The 23,270-nt window shown below is 38.5% G+C and overlaps 1 protein-coding gene across 1 annotated transcript; it reads left to right on the top strand.

Moving 5' to 3' along the window:
* The first annotated feature begins 4,873 nt into the window (after positions 1 to 4,873).
* PM20D2 (peptidase M20 domain containing 2) lies at positions 4,874 to 22,475 on the top strand. The gene is made up of 7 exons (XM_077750282.1): positions 4,874 to 5,442; positions 7,535 to 7,683; positions 11,292 to 11,434; positions 12,479 to 12,633; positions 14,650 to 14,785; positions 16,543 to 16,650; positions 16,864 to 22,475. Exons 1-7 carry the CDS (start codon positions 4,978 to 4,980, stop codon positions 17,016 to 17,018), a joined length of 1,311 nt encoding a protein of 436 aa, XP_077606408.1. The 5' UTR covers positions 4,874 to 4,977; the 3' UTR covers positions 17,019 to 22,475.
* The last annotated feature ends 795 nt before the right edge of the window (positions 22,476 to 23,270 follow it).

The following is a 23,270-nucleotide window of genomic DNA, read 5'->3' as shown; positions in this document are numbered from 1 at the left end:
TATACCCATGAAACCATCACCACAATCTATGGCATAAACATACCCATCACCTCCAAAACTTTCCTGCTGCCCTCTTTTTTATGTGTGTGTGTGTGATAGGAACACTTAACATGAGACCTACTCTCTTAGCAAAGTTTTAGTATTGTCAACTATTGGCACTATGTTATATAGGAGACCTCTGGGATTTAGTCATCTTGCATAATTGAAACTACCCTTGCATAATTTTGTACCTTTGACCACTTCTGTGCAGCCATTAAGTCTTCTAGCTTTGCTCTAGTTTCAATTTAACTAATTGTCAGTGGCTTATTTTGTGTCATGTTCACAAACAGCAAATATTTTAAAATATTAACTAGTAAGAAAGACTTAACTTGGCTTTCCTATCTTTTCTGATCAGCCAAAGGTTTCTAGAAGCCTTCCCTTATTTTAGTCTCACATCTTGCAGCAAAACAGGAGGGGAAAGGCGTTTTACGCAGAAGCCCCTTAGGAATATTGTTAACTGTTTTTTCCTTATCAGTTTTATTGGAAATGTTTAGTTTGCTTCCTGTTTCATCTACCAGTATACCTCTAATTTGCTAGATGTTATTTATTAATTAAAACAAATTTTTGAAAATTTTATTTATTATTTATGAGAGACAGTACGAGCAGAGGAAGGGCAGAAAGAGAGGGTAACACAGAATCCGAAGCAGGCTCCAGGTTCTGAGTTGTCCAACACGGGGCTCAAACTCACGAACAGTGAGGTCATTACCTGAACCGAAGTTGGAAGCATAACTGACTGAACCACCCAGACACCCCTATTTATTAATTTTTTAGATCACATATTTTTTAAAATTTATTGATGACTCTTCATTACCACATCTTTTATAAAACATCTTGAGTATTTTAAGCACCCTATGACCATTTTCACCATCCATTCCTGCTAGCGACTTTCAAATAATGAGCACCAAAATGACCGAGACGTTTGAGAAGTGAATCCTTAATAAAGGTAATTAGTAACCATGGTACGCACATGGCGAAGTTACACTCCCGGCTTAAGAGAGGAATTCCACAAAGGACCCTCATGCACTGCGGTCGGTCCAAGCTCTAAATGTTTTATCAATAGGAGTAGGGGGAGCAATAGCAGTTGTCTCCATTTTTCTGAACCATATAACCTTAGGAGAGAAGTGTTCTCACCCAGCACAAGCCAGTCTATGTCTCTGCAGTGTGACAGTACACACGCCCTAGGGAATCAGGGCAGAGGAGAAGCCTCCTCTGAGACAACCTCACTGTCCTCATTTCCAGGAACTGTAATGGTCAGCAGAGCAGCTAATCTCACTGCCAGGAGGGATGGAAGCCAAAGGGAGCCTCAAATAACTGTGTACCAGGATGTTCCGGGCTTTGAAATAGCTGCCTTCACCTCATGGGCCATTTGAAGAAATCTATACAAACTTGAAAACAAGATTACCCAACAGAAGCAAGATTCGGCCAGACATTCTTGCTCCTTCCCTTTGTTTTTGCTTTCCAGAGTTTCCTCCTCAGCTTTAAATTTTTTCCTCCCCAGTCACTCACTCCCCAGATACTTTAATTCTCCTCTGGATAAAATTATTATGCATAGTAGATACTGGAAATGCACTTTCCCTAGTTATTCAACTTAGTGCCATTGCTGGTCTCCTGGGTGGAGGCCTCCATGTCCCCTTGGCATATCTAACGCACATCCACCAGCTCAGCCCTCACGCTCACACTACCCCTATTTTGTTTAATGACTTTACTATCCACATACTTGCTCACACTACAAACCTCAGTTATCTTTCTTCCTTCTCTCCATCATGCTCCCCTCCCCCAGACACATTCAGTCAGGCACCAAGACCTGTCACTTACGCCTGTGGAATGTTTCTGGAATCCTGGGATTTCGCAGACACCAGTTAGCTTGTCTCAGACCAAAGTCTGTTTCCAATTTAACTTCTACGTAGTCATTAATTATTCTTCCAGCACAAATATCCAGTTTTATCTCTCCCCTGCTTAATAACATCCAGTAGTTACCCACTGTTTGGATAAAATTTTATTTAACAGTGTGTAGTGTGTACACAGTTCCTCCATGTTCCTTCACCTCAGTCAAAGTTCACCTTTTCTGCTGAATTCTTAGCTCACTACTTTCTGCCAAAATGATATCCAGCTTTTCCAATATCTTAGCCCAGAAGTGATTTTGTAATGTGCTGTCTAGTTTGAGTTGCATGTTTACATCAACTAGAGAGTTCTCTGGAGATAACTGTAAGTATTGCAGGTGGAAAATGGCAGGAGGTAGGGGAGTATGGTTAGGGCCATGTGATATTGTGAATGACCCGTATCCTAGAGTGGCACCGTATTTTGCTTACTCTGCATGCTGCCAGTGGTAGCCTCAAATCACCCTGTGCCAGAGTTCAGTTCTGGCAGAAATTGTGCAGATTCCAAAAATTGTTTTTGTTGAATGTTTATTTTTGAGAGAGAGAGAGAGAGAGCGAACAAGCAGGGTAGGGGCCAAGAGAGGGGGAAAAGAGGATCTGAAGTGGGCTCTGTGCTACCAGCAGACATTCCGATGCAGGGCTCAAACTCACAAACCTCGTGGTTGTGGCCCCCGCTGAAGTCAGACACTTAACCGACTAAGCCACCCAGGTGCCCCCAGGTTCCAAATACTGTTAAAATGAAAAGAAAGTCGGTAAGATTCCCATGCACATTGGGAGCTAATTCCTTTACACTATATTTTTTAAGGTTTTACTCTAAGTTTTATTTATTTTCTGGTGAAATATCTGTACTCTCTCATGGATGAAATCAGTTTAGCGCCTTTGATTCCTTTTTTCTCCCAGAACTTATGGGGAGGATGCACATCAACAAATTATCATAATTTATTAAATAAAGGGGTACAAAACACCATGAGCAAGGAATATAGAGTGCCTTCGGTGGAAACCCAACACACTCATGCATATGTGTGCACACACAAGATCAGAACGTAAAATGAATCTATCTTTTCTCCAGCTCAAGTGACAGCTTTGTTAATTCATGATCAACAATATAAATAGCAGCTTCTAGATAGAATTTATATGTATGCCTTTTCTGTTGTTTATAGCCGTCTGCTAAGAACAAGCAATGGGTTTGATGTCAATAGGCAGAGTGGCTACAGTATATTTATTCAAAATAAGTGATTGTTATGGGTTCTGATGTAAACCCTACAGTATATGGGCAACAGTATATTTATTCAAAATAAGTGATTGTTATGGGTTCTGATGTAAACCCTACAGTATATGGGCAACAGTATATTTATTCAAAATAAGTGATTGTTATGGGTTCTGATGTAAATAGACAATGCATCTGTAAAGGTACAGATGCATTTATGCTTTTGGATGTCCGCTTATGTAAGCAATAAAATATGGTGGCTAAAAAAGCAGGCCACTGGGAGCCAGACTGGCTCCTGTTCCATCCTGGGTCCAGTATTTACTAGCTGTGTAATCTTGGACACTGCATCTGTAAAGACAAATAATCACGCTAACAACCTCATAGGTTGTTATGAGGATTAAATAAGGTAAAACCTGTAAAGCACATGGCACATGTTAAGTGCCTGCCACAGGGTAAGCGCTCTATAAATGTCCCTTATTTGTTTTGCTCACACAAAGCAATAATATTATATTTCATAGATAAAGGTGGGGGTTTTGTCAGAAGTATACCACGGCATGACTTACTAAGTGCAGACAAGGGGGTCCAGGAATTTAATACCACATTTGTGACCTTCAGGGCTGAGATTTAGTTAGGGTGGTAACTGAGAATGACTGTATTTTCAGAGTTCAAATAGGACATTTACTCTGGTATTGTTAGCATATGAAATAGCTAAAACAGGAGTAGAGCCGTTATGTGTGCAGCTTCCAGTAGACTTATTTTCAAAAAATTCATTTTTCTAATTATATAAATATATTGTGTCCCATTTAACCGAACTGTGACAAAGTAAGGGACGGGGTCGTAGAGCATGAAAAGCTGATGGAAGCTTTCAAGATGCAGAACACCTTAGAATATCAACAACAGTTTGTTTTGTCTTCAACAAACACCAGTTTGTTTTTGTGTTTCATTCTGGAGGAAAACAAGAGTATGGTATCTTGAATTTCTTCACTGGGTAATTTAAAACCCAGTTATATTGTGCATAGCAGCTGCACACATCATGAGGTCAGCATCAGTTTCATAGCTGTTACTATGTTCAAATCAAAAACCCACGTCAACAAAATGGTATGAATATTGACTACCATAAATCTTTTTATTAACTCTTTTAGTTTGGGCTTTAAACAAACCTTCCTTTTAAAATTCTTAGTTCTTATCTACTCAAATAGACTCTAATAGCTAATTACATATCCAGTCCTTCCTATACTCCAGGTGCTTTTCTAGACACTAGTGTCTTTCTTATAAGAAAACTTTTAGATAATACAGCAACCGCAAGAAGTACTGAACAATTTAATAGATTCTATAGACTAGTGTTCTTTGTATAGCATTTATACTGATATCTAGTTTTATGAACTAAAAACCTTGCGTAACTTTTAACTAGTATTTTAGAAAGGAGAGTGGCGTTTTTCAAGGACTATGTTCCACTTGGTCTCTGATGCCAATTAACTAAATAAACCGTTCTCATTCTGCTGCTGTGGGAAGCAAGCAACAACAGACAAGTGATAATGACCCGAAAGCACAATTCAGTCTTAAGCACCGCCAAGGAGATGAAAGAGGGACGAGTCCCAGAACACCTCTTCCTCCTAGCGCTCCCCGCCCGGGGCGGAGCCCTTGCCAGCCGAATGACGTGCGAACCTCGGACCGGCGGGGCGCTGGAGGCGGGGCCCCGGAGCTGTTCCCCCCGGAAGCCTTGGAGCCGAGCTGTGGGCCCCTCCCCGATTATCGCGGACGCCGGGCGCGTGCACGGGAGCACAGGGCAGCTGCAAGGGAGCTAGCGAGCGGCCGGTCGAGCGCAGCGGTGGCGGATTCCCGGCTGCTGGAGCGATGAGACCCGGCGAGGAGCTGCCCGTGGAGGGGGGCGCCTGCGCCAGCGTCTGCGAGCTGGAGCTGCTGGAGCTGCTGAAGCTGCGCGCCGCGGAGCGCATTGACGAGGCGGCGGAGCGCCTGGGGGCCCTGAGCCGCGCGATCTGGAGCGAGCCCGAGCTGGCCTACGAGGAGCACCGGGCCCACGACGTGCTGACGCGCTTCTTCGAGCGCGAGCCTCCGGCCGCTTCGTGGGTCGTGCAGCCGCACTACCAGCTGGCCACGGCCTTCCGCGCGGAGTGGGAGCCGCCGGGGGGCCGCGCGGCGCCGCGCCCGCTGCAGCTGGGCTTCCTCTGCGAGTACGACGCGCTGCCCGGCATCGGGCACGCCTGCGGCCACAACCTGATCGCCGAGGTCGGGGCGGCGGCCGCGCTGGGCGTGAAGGGGGCCCTGGAGGGGCTCCCCGGGCCGCCTCCGCCAGTGAAGGTGAGGTGGGGCCCTGGCGCGCGCTTTTCATCGCCTGCCCAGATCGGGTGGGACCCGGGGACAGCGGCACCCGGAGCTTCCCGTGCGCATCCGCCCCCTGGGAGACCCGGCCTCGCCTTTGTCGGAAGGCAGAACTCACGGATCAAAGCCAGTAGTTCTCGAGGTGCCGACTCAGCGACTTTATGCAGATTTTTGTTTTCTGCAGTTGTAAACGATTGAGTAGACTCTCCCTAAGGAAAGAACTTAGGACCGAGCCTGGTTTTCGTTGTGATTTATTTTTGGTAACAGAAGTAAGCGCGATTTGCTGACGAGGTTGTTCAGTCTCTGGAAGTAGTTATTGTAGGGAAACCTCCAGCCCCTGTGTAGAAGGCTCCAAAACCCCTTTTGTTTGCGACAGTCGTAGGAGCTGTTGTGATTCGAATCGTTGGTATTTGGATAGGGATTTTTCAGTCATTACAACCACCAAACCTTTCCTCAAAAAGTAGGGAAGTGAATGAATTTTTACTACATCGATGAGTTCATCCTTAAGTTTTAATATTTATTTCCTGATTTTAAGAAATTTCTCCTTTACTTGGGGGAAATTGTCATTTATGTTTGTTGTAGGGCAACAAATATATAATATAATATTATTATTAAATATATAATAATAAATATATAAAATAATAATCTGGTGTTACTGTGTTTTTTCGGATGCCGTATTTTTCATTCTGCTAGCTAAAATTCAATCAACACTTGTAATAAGGGCAAGGCTGATGTTTTATTTTCATATTCTGTAGCCCATTTTTTTCCAGTGTCAGAAACTTTCCCTTTTTATCTTAAGAGTTGCATCTTTTGTGGCTTTTCCCTTTCAACTGCCTTCTCTTTTCTGTTTCTGGGGGCTTGTTTTTGCATCTGGGTAGGTTTTTGTTTTTTGGTGGGGGCGGGTGTCCATTGTTATTGCATGAAACACGGGAGAGATTTAACTTTAACCAGATTTATGAAAGATTCAGAGACGTCAGCAAGATTTAACTTGAAGTCATCAAATTTAAGGAGTCAAGGGTTCAGAGTAAAAAGCAGGTTAATTTATGAGTTTGAGTGCTTTATAATTTACAAAGAAGGCTGACTTTGGGAAATGTACACATTTGAATGGTAATGCACAGTTTAAGTAAGGTCTTCTCTGAAAATGGAACTTATGTTGATTCCCTTAACAAGCCAATACTTTTTCCAACTTGTTTCATTATATTCCTCTATATGATCTTTGACAGCGTGTTAGATGTTTATAATTTTTCTTTGCTTTTAAAAATTGAAGAAGTTAAGCTTAAATATCAAAGTAAAATGTTTATTCTGTAAAGTTCTCTTGTTTAATTAGGTGTTTGGTGACCAGTAAATCTGCCTGGGTGAACTGGTGGAATCGAATTAGTAAGTTTGTGTAATAGTCGGCTGTTTCTAACTGTGGTGTTAAGGTTTACTTAATGCTCTTTATAAAGGTTCAGTGAGTTAAGATCTTTTAATGAGTTAGCTCACTAAGGAAATCAGAGTTCAGGTCTGAGGATCAGAACTTCTAACCCGTGCTCTGCCTGGAGACTGCAGTGTGTCCTGAGAGAAAACACTTCACTCCATGCCTCGAAACCCCCATCCTTGACCTCCCTGAAAGGATGACACACATTGCACACCTACCTCACAGGGTTGTTGTGGGGATAACTAATAAGCAACTGGAAATTCCTAACCAGTAAAGTGTTTATGAATAATTATATACATTACTAAAAGACTGAGTGAAAAAGAAGCTTTAAGAAGTCTTAAAGAATTTTGAGGAATTCAGTATGTGGTATTTATCTTTTTTCATCTTTGCCTTTAGTTCTATAGGAAAAGTTTCCTATAGCTTTGGTGCATATTTTGTGCCAAATTGGTATAATAATGTAAATTTAAATTTGTGGTTAACTTAGCACCGTAGATTTATACCCACTGTATTACTTAAGTGTCAGAGTGCACCTGTCTCCATAGTTCAAGGACTCTAATGTAGGTTGTGAATACCTATGCAAGGGACCCTGTTTGATATTTTCCTGCGAGGATTTTGTTGTTGTCGTCTTGCTCTGACACGGATGTATCCTTCTAGGTGGTTGTCCTGGGAACCCCTGCAGAAGAAGATGGTGGTGGCAAAATTGATTTAATTGAAGCAGGGGCTTTTAAAAATTTTGATGTTGTTTTTATGGCCCACCCATCCCAAGAGAATGCTGCTTATCTACCTGGTGTGGCTGAACATGAGTGAGTAATCAAGTTGAAATAAGCTCCTTAGTGGAAAACAGAGTATTAAAATGTTTCTATGTCCTAACTGGAGACTAAAACCCCATATTTATATATTGAAAAGTAAGTTGAAAAATGATGTGATGCCTTACTTGATTTCCATTGAATAACATTTGGTAAGCCTCTTCTATTTGAGATGGTGTTTATAATTGGACTATTAAAATAGTGCATGGGGCAGCCAGGTGGCTCAGTTGGATAAGTGTCCCAACTCTCGATTTTGGCTCAGGTTATGACCTCATGGTTGTGAGTCTGAGCTCCGCATCGGGCTCCATGCTGAGTGTGCATCCTGCGTGGGATCCTCTGTGCCCCTCCTCTGTGTACATGCATGCTCTCTATGTCCATATTGACCACCTTTCCTGCATCTTGTCCCTTCTTGAGAGGCATATATCCTTCCAGGCAGGACTTTTTGAGCATATTTATAAACCTAAATAGGTACACATATAAATTGAATTTTAAAGGAGGATTTTCTTCCCCCTTAAATATTCTGCTAAATATATTGTTGGTCTGGCTCTTGCTTTTGATTTTGTTAAGTTTATTTATTTATCTTGAAAAACAGGGAGGGTGCGAGCGGGTATGTGTGCAAGGTAGGGGCAGAGAGAGAGAGACTATCCCAAGCAGGCTCTACACTCAGCATAGAGCCCAAAGCCAGGCTCAATCCCACAAACTGTGAGATCATGACCTGAGCTGAAATCAAGAGTCAGATGGAATGAATCGCACTTGATCCTGATAAATAATGGTTTTAACGTACTGTTGAATTTGATTTGCTAGATCTTGTTGAGAATTTTTGCATCTGGGTTCATCAGGGATGTTGGCCTATAATGCTCCTTTTTAGTGTCATCTTCAGTTTTGGAATCAAGGTAATGCTGGCTTCATAGAATGAGTTGGGAAGTTTTCCTTCCATTTCTGTGTTTGGGAACAGTTTGAGAAGAACAGGTATTAACTCTTCTTTAAATGTCTGGTAGAAATTCCCTGGGAAGGCATCTGGCCCAGCACTCTTGTTGTTGGGAGATTTATGGTAACTGATTGAATTTCTTTGCTGATGATGGGCCTGTTCAGATTTCCTATTTCTTCCTGTTTCGGTAGTGTGTGAGTTTCTAGGAATTTGTCCATTTCTTCCAGATTGTCCAGTTTGTTGCCATATAATTTTTCATAGTATTTTTATAATCGTATTTCTGTGGTGTTGGTTGTGATCTCTCCTCTTTCATTTGTGATTTTATTTATTTGGATTCTTTGCTTTTTTTCTTACCAATTTTGGCCAGGGGTTTATTAATTTTGTTTATTCTTTCAAAGAACGAGGGGCACCTGGGTGATTCAGTTGGTTTAGTGTCCGACTTCAGCGAGGTCATGATCTCACAGTTTGTGAGTTGGAGGCCCGCTTTGGGCTTTGTGCTGACAGCTCAGAGCCTGGAGCCTGCTTCATATTCTGTGTCAAAGAACCAGCTCTTAGTTTCATTGATCTGTTCTGGGTTTTTTTGTTTTGTTTTGTTTTTGGGGGGTTTGGGGGTTTTTTTTTCCGCTTGTTTGTGTATCATCTATTTCTACTCTAGACTTTATTATTTGCCTTCTTCTGCTGGCTTTAGGCTTTATTCGCTGTTCCTTTTCTAGCTTCTTTAGGTGTGAGGTTACATTGTGTATTTGGGACCTTTCTTGCTTCTTGAGATAGGCCTGAGTTGCAATATACTTTCCTCTTAGAGGGAGACCAACCATAAAAGACTCTTAAATACAGAGAAGAAACTGAGGGCTACTAGAGGGGAGGTGGAATGGGGGGGGGGGAGGCTAAATGGGTGATGGGCATTAAGGAAGGCACTTGTTATGATGAGCACTGGGTGTTGTATGTAGGTGTTGCATCACTAAATTCTACTCCTGAAACCAATACTACACTGTTAATTAACATGAATTTAAATTAGAAAAATAAATAAAAAATAAAATAAAATATGCTCTCTAAAATGTTTTGAAATATGCTAAAACACTATGATGAAAAAAATAACCATTAACATTTCTTTTTCTGTAGTTTGTTGTGTTTTGGGGGGTTTTTTGTTGTTGTTTTTTTATTTTTTATTTTTTTATTTTTTTTTTTAAATGTTTTATTCATTTCTTAGGAGAGAGAGAGAGAGACAGTGCAAGCAGGGGAGGGTCACAGAGAGAGGGAGTCAGACTGAAACAGGCTCCAGGCTCTGAGCTGGCAGACAGCACAGGGCCCGACGCGGGGCTCGAACCCACGAACCGCGAGATCATGACCTAAGCGAAAGTCGGACGCTTAACCGACTAAGCCACCGAGGCGCCCCTGTTGTTGTTTTTTTAAAGTTGATTTATTTTTGAGAGATAGAGACAGAGTATGAGCAGGGGAGGGGCAGAGAGAGAGGAAGACACAGAATTCAAAGCAGGCTCGAGTCTCTAAGCTGTCAGCACAGAGCCCCATGTGGGGCTCAAACTCATGAACTGTGAGATCATGACCTGAGCTGAAGTTGGAGGCTCAACTGACTGAAGGTGACCAGGTGCCCCTATTATGTTTTAATCATACATATATTTGAACCCTGGAAGAACTGGTGCTAGAGCCATTTTCATAAAGGTCATCCTTTTCCATTTTATATTTATCACCAGTTAAAATTCCAGTTTTAAGGTGATGGTGATAAGATATATACCAAGGAACTAACAAATATCCTAAAATCTTAAAAATATATTTGGATGCTTTTAACTTGTTTTTGTTTTGCCAACAGAATGTTTGAAATTCATCAAGGACTATGAGCATACTAAGGATTCTTAAATCTAGTACATTAAAAAAATAAATCTAGAATAGTTTTTTAGTAATTTAAATGTGGATACTATTAGGCTTAAAAAGTGTTGCCTATACAAGTCCTCTTTATAAATAGCTATTTAATATGCAATCCTTTCTTTAACCCTTAATTTTTAAATTGTATCTGAGCAGTTAGATTGGCATGAGAACTCTCTGGAAGTGCAATAACAATAATTGATAAAATTTTGAGATATTAGTGATGTAGGTGTTTTGGAACACTAATAAATGTTGGTCAGAAACAACTGACTTAATGCTAGAATATCTTATAATATTGTGAGTATAATCTGGTATTCAGTGGTTGTCTTAATTAATTTCAGAGTGTCACCTGTTTCTTTTTCTTCACCTGCTCCTCCAAGACAGAATTATCTGAGTTTTGCAGACCTTTTCCATAGAGTTATTACGACGTGGTGTGAATGACAGGAGCCCTCTTTTTTCTAATTCCAGTGCCTAATACAGAATTGCATGTTTGTTTGAACTGAGCTGTGTACAGATGTAATTTCTACAGGGGGTTGGTTGAGCAAAGTTCTCTTTTTCTCTCTATTTCTTTTTCTCTTTTTTTTTGAATGCTTTCTTTGTGTCACTCACTGTATTACATAATAGTAAACTGTAACTAAGGTATATAAATTGCTATGTTATTTCTACAAATGATTTGCAAATAAAAATTCCAGCGCTGTGACTTAATTCTGAATAGTTGTTGGGTAATTCTAATTACAGTACCTGGATTTTCTTTAGTGACTTTGCAAAGAGTAATTCCAAATGATGTTTTGTTTCTTAGCGTGATTGTGAAATACTATGGAAAAGCATCTCATGCTGCTGCATATCCCTGGGAAGGAGTAAATGCATTAGATGCTGCCGTTCTCGCCTACAACAACCTGTCTGTGTTGAGACAGCAATTGAAACCAACCTGGAGAGTTCACGGTATGAATGTCAAGTATTTTGTGTAATGGATGGTGCTTAATCTATTTCAGTGCAATGTAATTCGTATGTAATTATTAAAAATTGTAAACATTTTAGGGGCGCCTGGGTGGCTCAGTTGGTTAAGTGTCCAACTTTGGCTCAGGAAATGATCTCACAGCTTGTGGGTTCAAGCCCCATGTCGAGCTCTGTGCTGACTGCTAGCTCAGAGCCTGGAGCCTTTTTCAGATTCTGTGTCTTCCTCTCTCTCTGGCCCTCCCCTGCTCATGCTGTCTCTCTCTCTCTCTCAAAAATAAATAAAAAACATTTTAAAAAATAAATAAAAGTAAATTTGTTTGTAATTGAACTTTTACCAATTTCCTTAGTTTTCCTAAGAGAAATATGTAAAATAATAATTTTTAAAGCAAGTCAAATAAATTTAGATTTTTATATATCTATTTCAGTTATTATTTTGAATGGATAAATATTTCTTCTCAGTGTAATTCCAAATAAATGCATTTGTTTTGACAGTTAATAGTGCTTAGTGATCTTTGACCTGCATTGGTTTCTTCCTGGCATAAAAATTATATTCCCAGAGCCAAATGCCATTGAAAATATTCATAGGATTCTAGAAATACAAGGGTAATTATAACCTTATACCATTTTTTTCTTTTAAGTCAAAAGTTTATCAGAATGTATAACTATTATTTATTAAGCCTACTGAACTAAAACTTTCGGAAATCTAAAGATTGTTATAAAAATTTCTATCAGTTTCTTTTTAGTCATGCAATGTAATTTCTCCACATTATTTAATTCCTTTGAATTAAGTATGTATAGACCGTTTTTTCCTTTAACCAGAAATTATTACTCTATATATAGAAACTTTTTACAAAAAAAAAAGAAAAACTTTTGTACAGCACATCAAAATCTTTGATCGGTATATCTGTGAAGCTAATAAATTTAAATTGTTTTTCTTCTTGAATATATTGACTGAGAACTTTACGGATGTATTTAAACTTAAAGAAATGGTCTTCAAGCTTAATTTCAGTAATTTGGTTCTTTTTATAGGCATAATAAAAAGCGGTGGTGTAAAACCCAATATCATTCCTTCTTATTCTGAATTAATCTATTACTTCCGTGCACCCTCAATGAAAGAACTTCCAGTTTTGACCAAAAAGGCAGAAGATTGCTTCAGAGCTGCAGCTTTGGCTACTGGATGTACAGTAAGAACTTCTAAGAGTTAATCTAAGTTATAATCAGAGGTATATATGGGGTTGTTAAGTTGGAGTATTGTTAAGTTAGATTAGAACCTAACTTGCCCCTTTTTCATTTGGCAATGTTTTGAGTATGTAATATCAATTGACTGATGGGTGATGTGAAAAGTCTTTAATTTGTATTTATCTTACTCAGTGCCCACATAGAAAGGACTATAGTCATCTTATTGCACTGTAATTAGAATCATTCTTGATAATGCTGAGCTAACATCCCTGCCTTTTTGCAAGTTATAGCCTTTCTTATTGGCAGTTGTGTTTTCAGAGTTGCTCAGTATAGTTTCTATCAAGGAAACTTTATGGCAAAATCAGCAAAAGGTATTTTGGGTGTAATTATTAGATATGTGCTGTAACGATATAAATACTTATGGCTTGCTGGAATGAAAGTTAAAATAGACACAAAAGTTAGTGAAGAAGAAGTATTGTTCATTTAAAACATAAAGTCAGTGACATTTCTGTACCAATCTCGTAGGATATATAGCAGAATGAGAAGTCTCAGAATTACATCAGTCTTGCCTGGCGTGGAGCTTGTAGTCTACTGGGAGAGACAAGATCTGAATCTGTGCCTCTCAGCCTACTGATTTTGTAACTTTTGGAAATATTATTTAATAACTTTGGGCCTCCGTTTTCTCTTGAAAAAGGGAGATAATAATATAATCTATCTCTGGATTCTTGTGAAAATTAAAGAGTTAGGGCCTAGACCTCATACTTAACTACCTTATTTGTTTCTGCTCTCATTAGACTAGAGATATATGATTTATTCAGATAGTAATAGTGTCTCACAGTAGCAGTGATTCTCAGACAGCATATATGTTTACTGTCCAGAGAGTAAAAAGTTAATCTTTATCCCTTATTTATAATTATAAATATAAATATTGATAGAATAAATACATGAACTATTATCATTAACTCAGTATCTCAAAATATAATATTCTCTTAGANAATTAAATCAGTATCTCAAGGTATAATATTCTCTTAGAATAAGGTTCATATTTATTGGATTTTAATCTATATTTTAAATAGTCTCATAATAAGTTTTTATATTTTGGCTGACTTGTGATATATGACTATGTTGTCATTATTTATTCTTTTTTTTTTTTTAAGTTTATTTTGAGTCAGACACTTAACCGACTGAGCCACCCAGGTGCCCTGGGTGTCATTATTTCTAACTTAGATGTTGCTAAAAGTAGAAGAAATGTCAGCTCTGCCATTTTATAATTGACTTTTACTGATGTTATGACAATTGCCTTTAGTTTGCAGAACATTACCCATTTTGATTTAATCAAAACTAAATCTATAAATTCTCTTAACTGGGTACCTATAAACTGCTTATAAACACTGAAATGTTGAAGTTAATAAATGAGGACATGGGGTTCATGGTGGCTTAGATGGCAGAGCACGCAACTCTTGATCTTAGGATTGTGAGTTCGAGCCCCACATTGGGTGTAGAGATTACTTTTAAAAATAAATAAATAATAAGTGAAGACCGTAGCCAACCCTTCTTCATCATAAACCTTCTGTCTCTCTTAGGGTACCTTTTGGACCAGTCATTGGTATCAGTGTTGGCTTATATTTTGAATACGAATAAAGCTTAATTTTTTTCTTTAAGAGATTGCAGCCTAGAGCAGTGTTCCTCAGTGCCTGTTTTTTTGGATCACCTACATCAGAATTACTTGGGGGTGCCACTTAAAATGGAGATTCCTGGGTTCCCCCCACACTTTATTTAAGTTACTGAAGTTGAGACTTACTGGCTGGCAGGGTGAGATGATGTCATGTGGTTTGGTGCATATGTAACATGAAGGGGATAGGGTCTGAGAGAAGTCTTATTACAGATTTTTTTAAGGTAAAGTATTTAAGAGAATTTATATCTGTAAGGGAAAGTGTACCCTCTTATACCTCTTGCTGGTTAGAAAAATAGATAGTGAATTTGAGTTTTTTATTTCAGATTTGTTTTATAATTTTTTTTAGGTAGAAATTAAAGGTGGAGCACATGATTATTACAATGTTCTTCCCAATAAGAGCCTGTGGAAAGCTTATATTGAAAATGGAAAAAAACTGGGAATAGAATTTATTTCCGAAGATGCAATGTTGAATGGCCCTTTAGGTAATCAGGTTCTCTCTATATACTATATTGTGCTGTTTGAGGAAGGAAAATACCATCTTTGGTTAAATGGTTTTGTTTACCAGCTTTGGAGGTAGAGAGGTATTGCTCTTATTTTAACAATATTTTTCACAAACTTAATGTTTCGGGGAGAGAAACTAAAGAACTCTTCAGTGAATGTAAAGTGTTAAATAAGCAGATTTGCTTTTAGAAATAGCCAACTACTTTTTCCTTTGTATTCTAAATATTTCTAGTGTTTAAATTTGCATGGTTCTAATTTTTAAGTAAGCTGCATAAAGGAGAAATAGAATTTTAATTCATTGTCAGTCCTCAGTAAGCAGGCTAGCAAGCAGTTATGAGGAGGCATGCCAGTTGCTGAGGAGTAACTATTATGGTTGTTTACTAAACAACTTAGATTTTAAATAATTGTATTGAGGGCTATTTTAGATTTTTTTCCCATTTTATTTTTATTTAAAAAAAGTTTTTAATATCCATTTATTTTTGAGAGAGAGAGAGAGAGAGAGAGGACATGCAAGCAGGGGAGGGACAAAGAGAGAGGGAGACACAGAATCTGAAGCAGGCTCCCGACATGGGGCTCAAACCCACAAACGGTGCGATCATGACCTGAGCCAAAGTCAGATGCTTAACCGACTGAGCACCCAGGTGCCCCAGATTTTTTCTTTTTTAAAAGGTTCATTACTAATATGTTTGCATGTCAGAGATGTATCTCCTAAAATATAACAATAGATACTGATGAGGTGAACTCAAAAGGACTTGGCCAAGGCAATGGGGTATTTATGTCATTTACTGAGATAAGGATTTCTTTCTTTCTTTTTTTTTTTAATGTTTTTATTTATTTCTAGAAGAGAGAGAGAGAGACAGCGTGAGCAGGGGAGGGTCTGAGAGAGAGGGAGTCACAGACTCTGAAACAGGATCCAGGCTCTGAGCTAGCTGTCAGCACAGAGCCCGATGCGGGGCTTGAACCCACGAATCGTGAGATCATAACCTAAGCGAAAGTCGGACGCTTAACTGACTAAGCCACCCACGCGCCCCGGATTTCTTTCTTTTTTTAATAGTTAATTTATTTTTGAGACTGAGAAAGACAGAGTAGGAGTGGGGGAGAGGCAGAGAGAGAGGGAGGCACAGAATCTGAAACAGGCTCCAGGCTCTGAGCTAGCTGTCAGCACAGAGCCCGATGCGGGGCTTGAACCCACGAACCGTGAGATCATGACCTGAGCTGAAGTCGGACGCTTACCTGACTGAGCCACCCAGGCACTCCGAGATAAGGATTTCAACAGAAAGCAGGTTGGGGTATGGTATATTGGTATATATTATTAGTATGTTAAGTTTGAGGTGCTTACAGGATTTCTAAGGGGAACTGTTCAGTAGCCTATTGAATTTAGAACCCCTAAAAGATGTCTAGGTTGGAGATACAGGAGTTGTCAGTATCTGAAAAGTAATTGAAGACATAGAAGTGTGTGAGGTCGCCCAGGTACACTGAGAAGCAGCCCAAAGGTGACACCCTGGGGGTTGCTAGCACTCAGGAAACAGTCAGAGGAACCAATTTAGAGGAGACAGATAGTGGCCAGAGAAAAGGTCAGACAATCAGGAGAAATAAGTCATGGAAGCCAAAGGAGTAGAGAGTTTCTAGAAGCAAAGGAGTGGTAAATCATTCCTGGTGCTATAGCGATTGGATGAGTATAGTCTGTCATCTATTCAACTAACAATTAGAAATTCATGGATTATCTTCCCTTTCCAAGGATCTACTGATTTTGGAAATGTTACGTTTGTGGTTCCTGGGATTCATCCATATTTTTACATTGGATCTAATGCCTTGAATCATACAGAACAATACACTGAAGCTGCAGGTACGTGTTACTAGAAGTGAATGTGCTGGCATGTGCTCTCTTTCTGTGGTACTAGTTCCATGTTATTTCATGAGCTGACTTGGCCTCAGAAAATACTGTATTGTGGTGAGCATTTGGAGAGGCGGTTTAAATATGAAGAGCTAACCTGAAAACCAGTATATAACTTTTTAATAAATAAGGAGGTTTCTTTCATTTATTTTCTCCACCTTTTAGGGTCACAAGAAGCTCAGTTCTACACTTTGCGTACGGCCAAAGCTCTGGCAATGACTGCGTTGGATGTTATTTTTAAACCAGAGTTGCTGGAGAGAATCAAAGAGGACTTTAAGTTGAAACTTCAAGAAGAAGAGTTTTTAAATACAGCAGAATAAAAGATCTAGGAGCCACTTACGGATCATTAAGAAGTTCTGATTTTTTTCTTTTCTTTTTTTTTTTTTTTTTAATAGTTTATTGTCAAATTAGTTTCCACAAGAAGTTCTGATTTTTTTCTTGAATCTTCTTTAATGATGGAGGAGGGTATGTTTAATTTTAGTCTTAAGGGAGTCAAATTCCTCTTCCCTGAAAAGTGAGGCCATGATGTGGAGAAAACACATTACCTCATATCTAAAGTGAAAATTTTCAGGGGCGCCTGACTGGCCCATTTGGAGGAGTGTGCAATTCTTGATCTCATGGGGTTGTTGCGTTTGAGCTGATCTGTGATGGCATTTCTTTCTTTTTTTTTTTTTAAGATTTTATTTTTTAAATAATCTCTACAACCAGTATGGGGCTCAAACTCACAAACTCAGGGGTGAGCTAGCCAGGCACCCCTGTAATGGCATTTCTTGTTCTTTTCCTTTTTCTTTTTCCATTTCTTTTGTGATGGCATTTCTTAAACAACCTGGGTGATCCATGGTTTATCAGTGATAATATTTTATAAATCCATATGTTGTGTAACTGTATTTTAAAAGATTCAGGAGATTTCAAACTTTATTAATTCAGAATTGACCCATGAAAGATTTTTTTCTTCCTTCTTTTCTTCCTTTCTTCCTTTCTTTCTTTCTTTCTTTCTTTGGTATAGGATAGTAAAATAGTTTAAAATAGTTTAAAATTCAGGCTCTAAATTTAGGAAAAGTTCATTTTGAATATCTGATTATATCTGTGTTGACTTAGGGAATCTTTTCATTGACAATAAAAGCAGGTTTTTAATCACAAATACTGTGGGAAACAACCAGAAACTCAGGTATAAAGAATAATCTTCAATTTTACCATTTGAAGGAAAATGGGAAATGTTCTTTTTTTTTTTTTTTTACATAATTAACTCAAGAAGTGGTATTAAAGTGCTATTCCTAATTCCATATTTCTGTATTAGGAAAACATATAGACAGACAGGGTTAGACTCTTCCTGTGAAGTGTTTAGTTGGTAGCGTACTCTCGAGGGACTTCATGAGAAGGGAGCAGTGTCCATTTGCTTTGAATGTTAGTGTCATATAACTGGTCACCTCTGCCCAGCAGCCCTATTCAGGTTTCTACTCCTAAGCCTGCCTGTCCAGTGTACTGAGTTTAGGGGACAGAATTCTAAACCTCCTTAGGCCCCATGCTTTCTCAATATTAATTTAAAAGTATTCTAAGATTTTTCTTGGTTCTCAGTGTGAATTTCTTGAACATGATAAAAGAATGTGAAAAAAGTACCTACCAAAATAAATACTTTAAGCTGTGAATGTATTAAAACTCTAGTACTTTGTTTTAAAGGAACTCCTCAAAATTGAATGTATTCCAAAAACGGAAAGGGAAAGAGAAAAGTAAGCATTTGGCCTCTCTGCTACAAGCAAGTCACTCAGGGCTCCTGAACCTTGAGCTTCCCACTTGGAAAGTTAGATCACTTATTCCTACAGTCCTTTGAACCTCTAATTCCTATCCAATCTGAAATTATTTAAAATTGAAAATAAAAGAAACGTATATTTTAGGGGTGAGTTAGTAGTTGAGAATTGCTTTTCTTCTATATGAAGGGACTACAAGCTATGGCCTCGTTGGGTAAGCACCTGATTTTATATGGCCAGCATGCTGAAAGTAATCTTTACATTTTTAAAGGGTCCTAGGGGGGAAAAAAAATCAGAGACCAAGAATAGATCATGTGACCTCTAAAACTTAAAATATTTACTATGCAGCCCTTTACTTTAAAAAGCTTACCAGTCTTTGTCCTGTATAACAGTAAAACAAAATCTTTCTCTTTGACTTGCATCATATAATCAGATCTTCTGCTAAGATAAAACTTCAAGCCTCTGAGTTGAAAATGTGGAGAAAGGGTTTAGATGGCAGTGCCCTGGCACTGACCGCTGTAATGCGTGGGCAGTTTGTCTTTGGAGTTCGGCGTTTCAGAAGTTTGTTTCTTTTAGCATTTACTTTGCTCTGAGATACAACTACCCTAGTGCCTTAAGACTCCTGGATGCAAGCCAGCCTTACAGCTCTTTCCATCGGCTTTTAGAACTGGATCTTCAGTGACATGCTTTGTCTGGTTATTTATAACCACAAATAGTCATCACTGGTGTATATTTTACAGACAGGAAACGGATCAGCAGAGGCTTTAGTCTGAGACTTGGGTGTGTTCAAGATCACCTGTTTATATGGATGGAATTAGTTTCCTCATTATCAACTTAATAACTTTCCCAACTACAGGTTTCAAATGCCTTATATAAGCCCTATACTCCAAGGGGCACGCTTTTTATCTTCTAAAGACTTGATAACAAGAACAACAAACAAACACTTCTAGAACAGTGATTGTTGACAGGTAAGCCAGCACACTAATGTTCTCTTATTTTTTTGTGAAGTGTCACAAGTTCATTGTTATTCATACAAAGTATTTTGTGTTTTGTTTGTGGTCAATTTACTTTTAAAAACAAATTAGAGAAAATTTCAGGTTAGCAATTCCATTGCTACCAATTCACTTGCCGCTCTGAGAAGTATTCTCGCATGAGAGAACGAGGTGTGGAGTTGCAGTTGCGGTGCAGGTGTAGTCTGCACCAGCACTTCTACCGTAAGCCAGAATGTGATGTGCCACTGAGATTTGCATCCCATCTGAGTTCTGTAATGCTGTGGTTTCCTTCCAGTTTATGAAAACTCTGGTCAGAACATGGGTTTATTCGCTGGAACATGTCATGGATTTATCACCTCAGAAGAGGTTGAGAACTGATGCCCTAGAGTCTATCTAGAAGTATAGTGTTTGTTGTTGTTGTTGTTTATAAAGCTTATTTGTTTTGAGAGAGAATCCCAAGCAGGCTCTGCTGAAAGTGCAGAGCCTGACATGGGGCTCAAACCCACGGATTGAGATCATGACCTGAGCCAAAATCAAGTGTCCGATGCTTTGAACCAGCTGAACTACCCAGGTGCCTGTGGTGTTTCGGGTATTTTTTAGTACTAGATCTTACCTTGACATTTTATATTATTTTACTTTGATGGTATTTAGTATAATTCAGATTTTTAAATCCCTTTTGGTTTTTTATATACCAGTGATTAATTGAGACACATAACACTATAAAGTATAATAACTATATACATAAATGCTGAAGTCAAAATCTCATTCTAGAGGAACCAGTTATCGTTAATCTTCATTATGCCATTTGAATTTAGGAGACTGCTTCCTTTGTAATACAGATTTTCCTTTTGGAACTAAGTTCTTTCTACACCCTCGTACTTCAGTGGCAAGTTTCCTAGGTAACAATACTGAATTTTCATAAACGTTTATACTTGGCTTAAATTACCATGGTTGGTTGGTCCTCACAGGATATATTAAATCTCCAGAGATTTTGGAAGATAAACAAGGAAGCACTAGGTTACAGGCGCACAGTGTCACTTTGAGATAAGGAAGGGTTATATTGAACTCTTCATACGTAAAAGAGGATTGCTTGTTCTTAGTAGGTTAATGAATGAAAAGGACTTTTTTTTTTTAATTTTTTTTTAATGTTTTATTTATTTCTAGGAGAGAGAGAGAGACAGCGTAAGCAGGGGAGGGTCAGAGAGAGAGGGAGTCACAGACTGAAACAGGCTCCAGGCTCTGAGCTGGCAGTCAGCACAGAGCCCGACGCGGGGCTCGAACCCACGAACCGCGAGATCATGACCTAAGCGAAAGTCAGACGCTTAACCGACTAAGCCACCCAGGCGCCCGAAAAGGACTTTTTAAAATCGATAACTTAGTATCTTGTTTTTGACAAAAATTGTGTCTTTGTTCTGAGGAAAGGGGCAACCAAGTTTTTCTCCTAGAAACAGTTGAATGATGGCACTTAATTGTTACTTGGAGTCAATGCTGGTTGTTACTCCTCCAGTAGACTGTAGATCTGTATATTAATACATCAATATATCTTGTATTGTTTGAAGCCAGGATCTTTTCAGCATACCTGGTTTCCTTCCGATACACTAAAGCCTGACTCTTGGGGGACGAAAGGACAAGCTGACTTAGTGCAGAGTTTAAAATTACATGATTTTTAAAATATTGACCTCATTTCTGACCTAAACTAGACATGTAGGTGGACCTGTGTAAGGTGTCTTTGTTTTTATGGAAAATGCTTTTATTACACGCCCTTTTAACGATCTTTCATTGCTTACATCCTGAAATGAAAGTCTTTTCCTCCAGTATCATTAATAGACTTTAAAAGGCAGAAGCCAATTTGATGATTTAAATTTAATTACAGACTGAAAATGGTTTCAGTGATTTAACTTTAAAAGCAGGCCTGACGACAGAATATGAATAAAACAATTATGTGGTAATGTTAATTACTAAGTTGCTATGTACCACATAATAGGACGCAGTATAGCTCATATTTAGCTTGCCTCTTTTTGGACTGCTTTTCATAGTTTATGAACTACTCAGGAAATGTATCCTTTTAATTGCTTCTTTGTATAGCACTCAAAAGGGCTGAGGCATTTAGGATAAACTAGAACATTTTCATGTGTTTATGAGTACTTGTATAAACAAAGTATTTTGTTGTTTTTTTTTCTTTCTCCTTTTTTTTTTTAATAGTTTATTGTCAAATTAGTTTCCACATAACACTCAGTGCTCATCCCCACAAGTGTCCTCCTCCATGTCCATCCTCCCCTCCCCCCACATCCATCAGTCCTCAGTTTTTGTCAGCAAAACTGAAAGTATTTTGATTTCCCACAGTCTTCCAAAGGCCTATTTATTTGTTGATATGTTGATATTTTAACAGTTATAATCTCAGCAGTTGAGTTCAGTGAATGTTTCTGGAGGACTGCCTACTTCTAAGCACGGGGTGGTAAGAAGAATAAGCTTATGCCGGAAAAAGCTAGTGGTTAGTGGGGAGTCCTCATAAGATTTATTTCATCTGAAAGTAAATCATCTGAAAGCTACTGTCTTGGAAATTTTTGAGGAAAAAATAAATTTTGAGTCAAAAAAATAAAAAAAAAACCTGAGTCATGTCCGTTTGGATAGAAGAAATTGATATTAAAATTCTTTGGTTAAAGAACAATTATCTAATACTCTTTTTTTAAAAAAAAACTTTCTGATAGTTGTGTTTTATACATTTATTACTTTTTACTTGAAAAATCTCTTCTGGAAAATATCCTACATAGCATACTAGCCTTCAAACTATCAAAATAAATGTTCTTTGTAAAAGAAATCAGTTATCTTTGTGCTAGCAACTCTTTATAAAGATTGTCAGTTATGATAAATGATCTTTTTTACATACTTCAGGCAGTTCATTGATGTAGTTGAGGATGATGCATTTTGATATGTATGAAGTTAATATATTAAAATAAGCAGTCGCTACTACTATCAGGTAATAGTAGTTTTTTGTAATATTCTAATATGTACAGATGAAAGTGTGTATGAAAAAATCTAAAGTGATAATAAATATGTTTAATAGCAATTGTCTTGTGTTTTTTTTTCAGTGTATATATGGAGATAAGAAAATACATGAAGAGGGGCGCCTGGGTGGCTTAGTCGGTTAAGCGTCCGACTTTCCTCTCTCTCCTAGAAATAAATAAAAATATTAAAAAATAATAAATAAATAAATAAACAAAATAAAAGAAAATACATGAAGCTAGGGGTGCTTGGGTGGCTCAGTTAGTTAAGTGTTTTGACTTTGGCTCAGGTCATGATCTCATGGTTTGCGAGTTCGAGCTCCGCATCAATCTCTGCACTGACAGCTCAGAGCCTGGAGCCTGCTTCGGATTCTGTGTCTGCCTATCTCTTTGCCCCTCCCCTGCTCACACTCTGTCTCTCTCTCAAAAATAAATAAAACATTTAAAAAAAAAAGAAAATAAATGAAGCTAAAGTACAATGACCCAAATAAATTGTGATCTATTATTCACTTATTTCATCAGGTTTACAGATGATGATTTACTTTTAAACTATAAATGTTGGGGTGCCTGGCTGGCTCAGTCAGTAGATCTCAGTGTTGTGAATTCAAGCTCCACATGTGGTGTGGAGTTTACCTAAGGTAAAAAACTAGGGTCACCTGGATGGCTTAGTTGGTTAAACATCTGACTCTTGGTTTCAGTTCAGGTCATGATCTCGTGGTTTGTGAGATCAAGCCTTGTGTTGTGCTCTGTGCTGATGGTGCGAAGCCTGCTTGGGGTGCTGTCTCTCTGCCCCTCCCCTGTTTGTTCTCTCTCTCTCTCAAATAAGTAAACTT

Source organism: Crocuta crocuta, unplaced genomic scaffold (genome assembly GCF_008692635.1).
Source record: "Crocuta crocuta isolate KB4526 unplaced genomic scaffold, BGI_CrCroc_1.0 scaffold9, whole genome shotgun sequence".
In the NCBI taxonomy this organism is placed as follows: Eukaryota; Metazoa; Chordata; class Mammalia; order Carnivora; family Hyaenidae; genus Crocuta; species Crocuta crocuta.
Note: the sequence above shows the minus strand (reverse complement) of the source record. Positions and strands in the feature narration are given on the sequence as shown.

What these genes read in the sequence shown, in the direction of transcription:
- PM20D2 (XM_077750282.1), top strand. Translation starts at nt 4,978, where the DNA reads ATGAGACCCGGCGAGGAGCTGCCCGTGGAGGGGGGCGCCTGCGCCAGC. An exon ending in GGCCGCCTCCGCCAGTGAAG is followed by an intron (nt 5,443 to 7,534) that starts GTGAGGTGGGGC and finishes GTATCCTTCTAG; the next exon opens with GTGGTTGTCCTGGGAACCCC. An exon ending in ACCAACCTGGAGAGTTCACG is followed by an intron (nt 11,435 to 12,478) that starts GTATGAATGTCA and finishes TTCTTTTTATAG; the next exon opens with GCATAATAAAAAGCGGTGGT.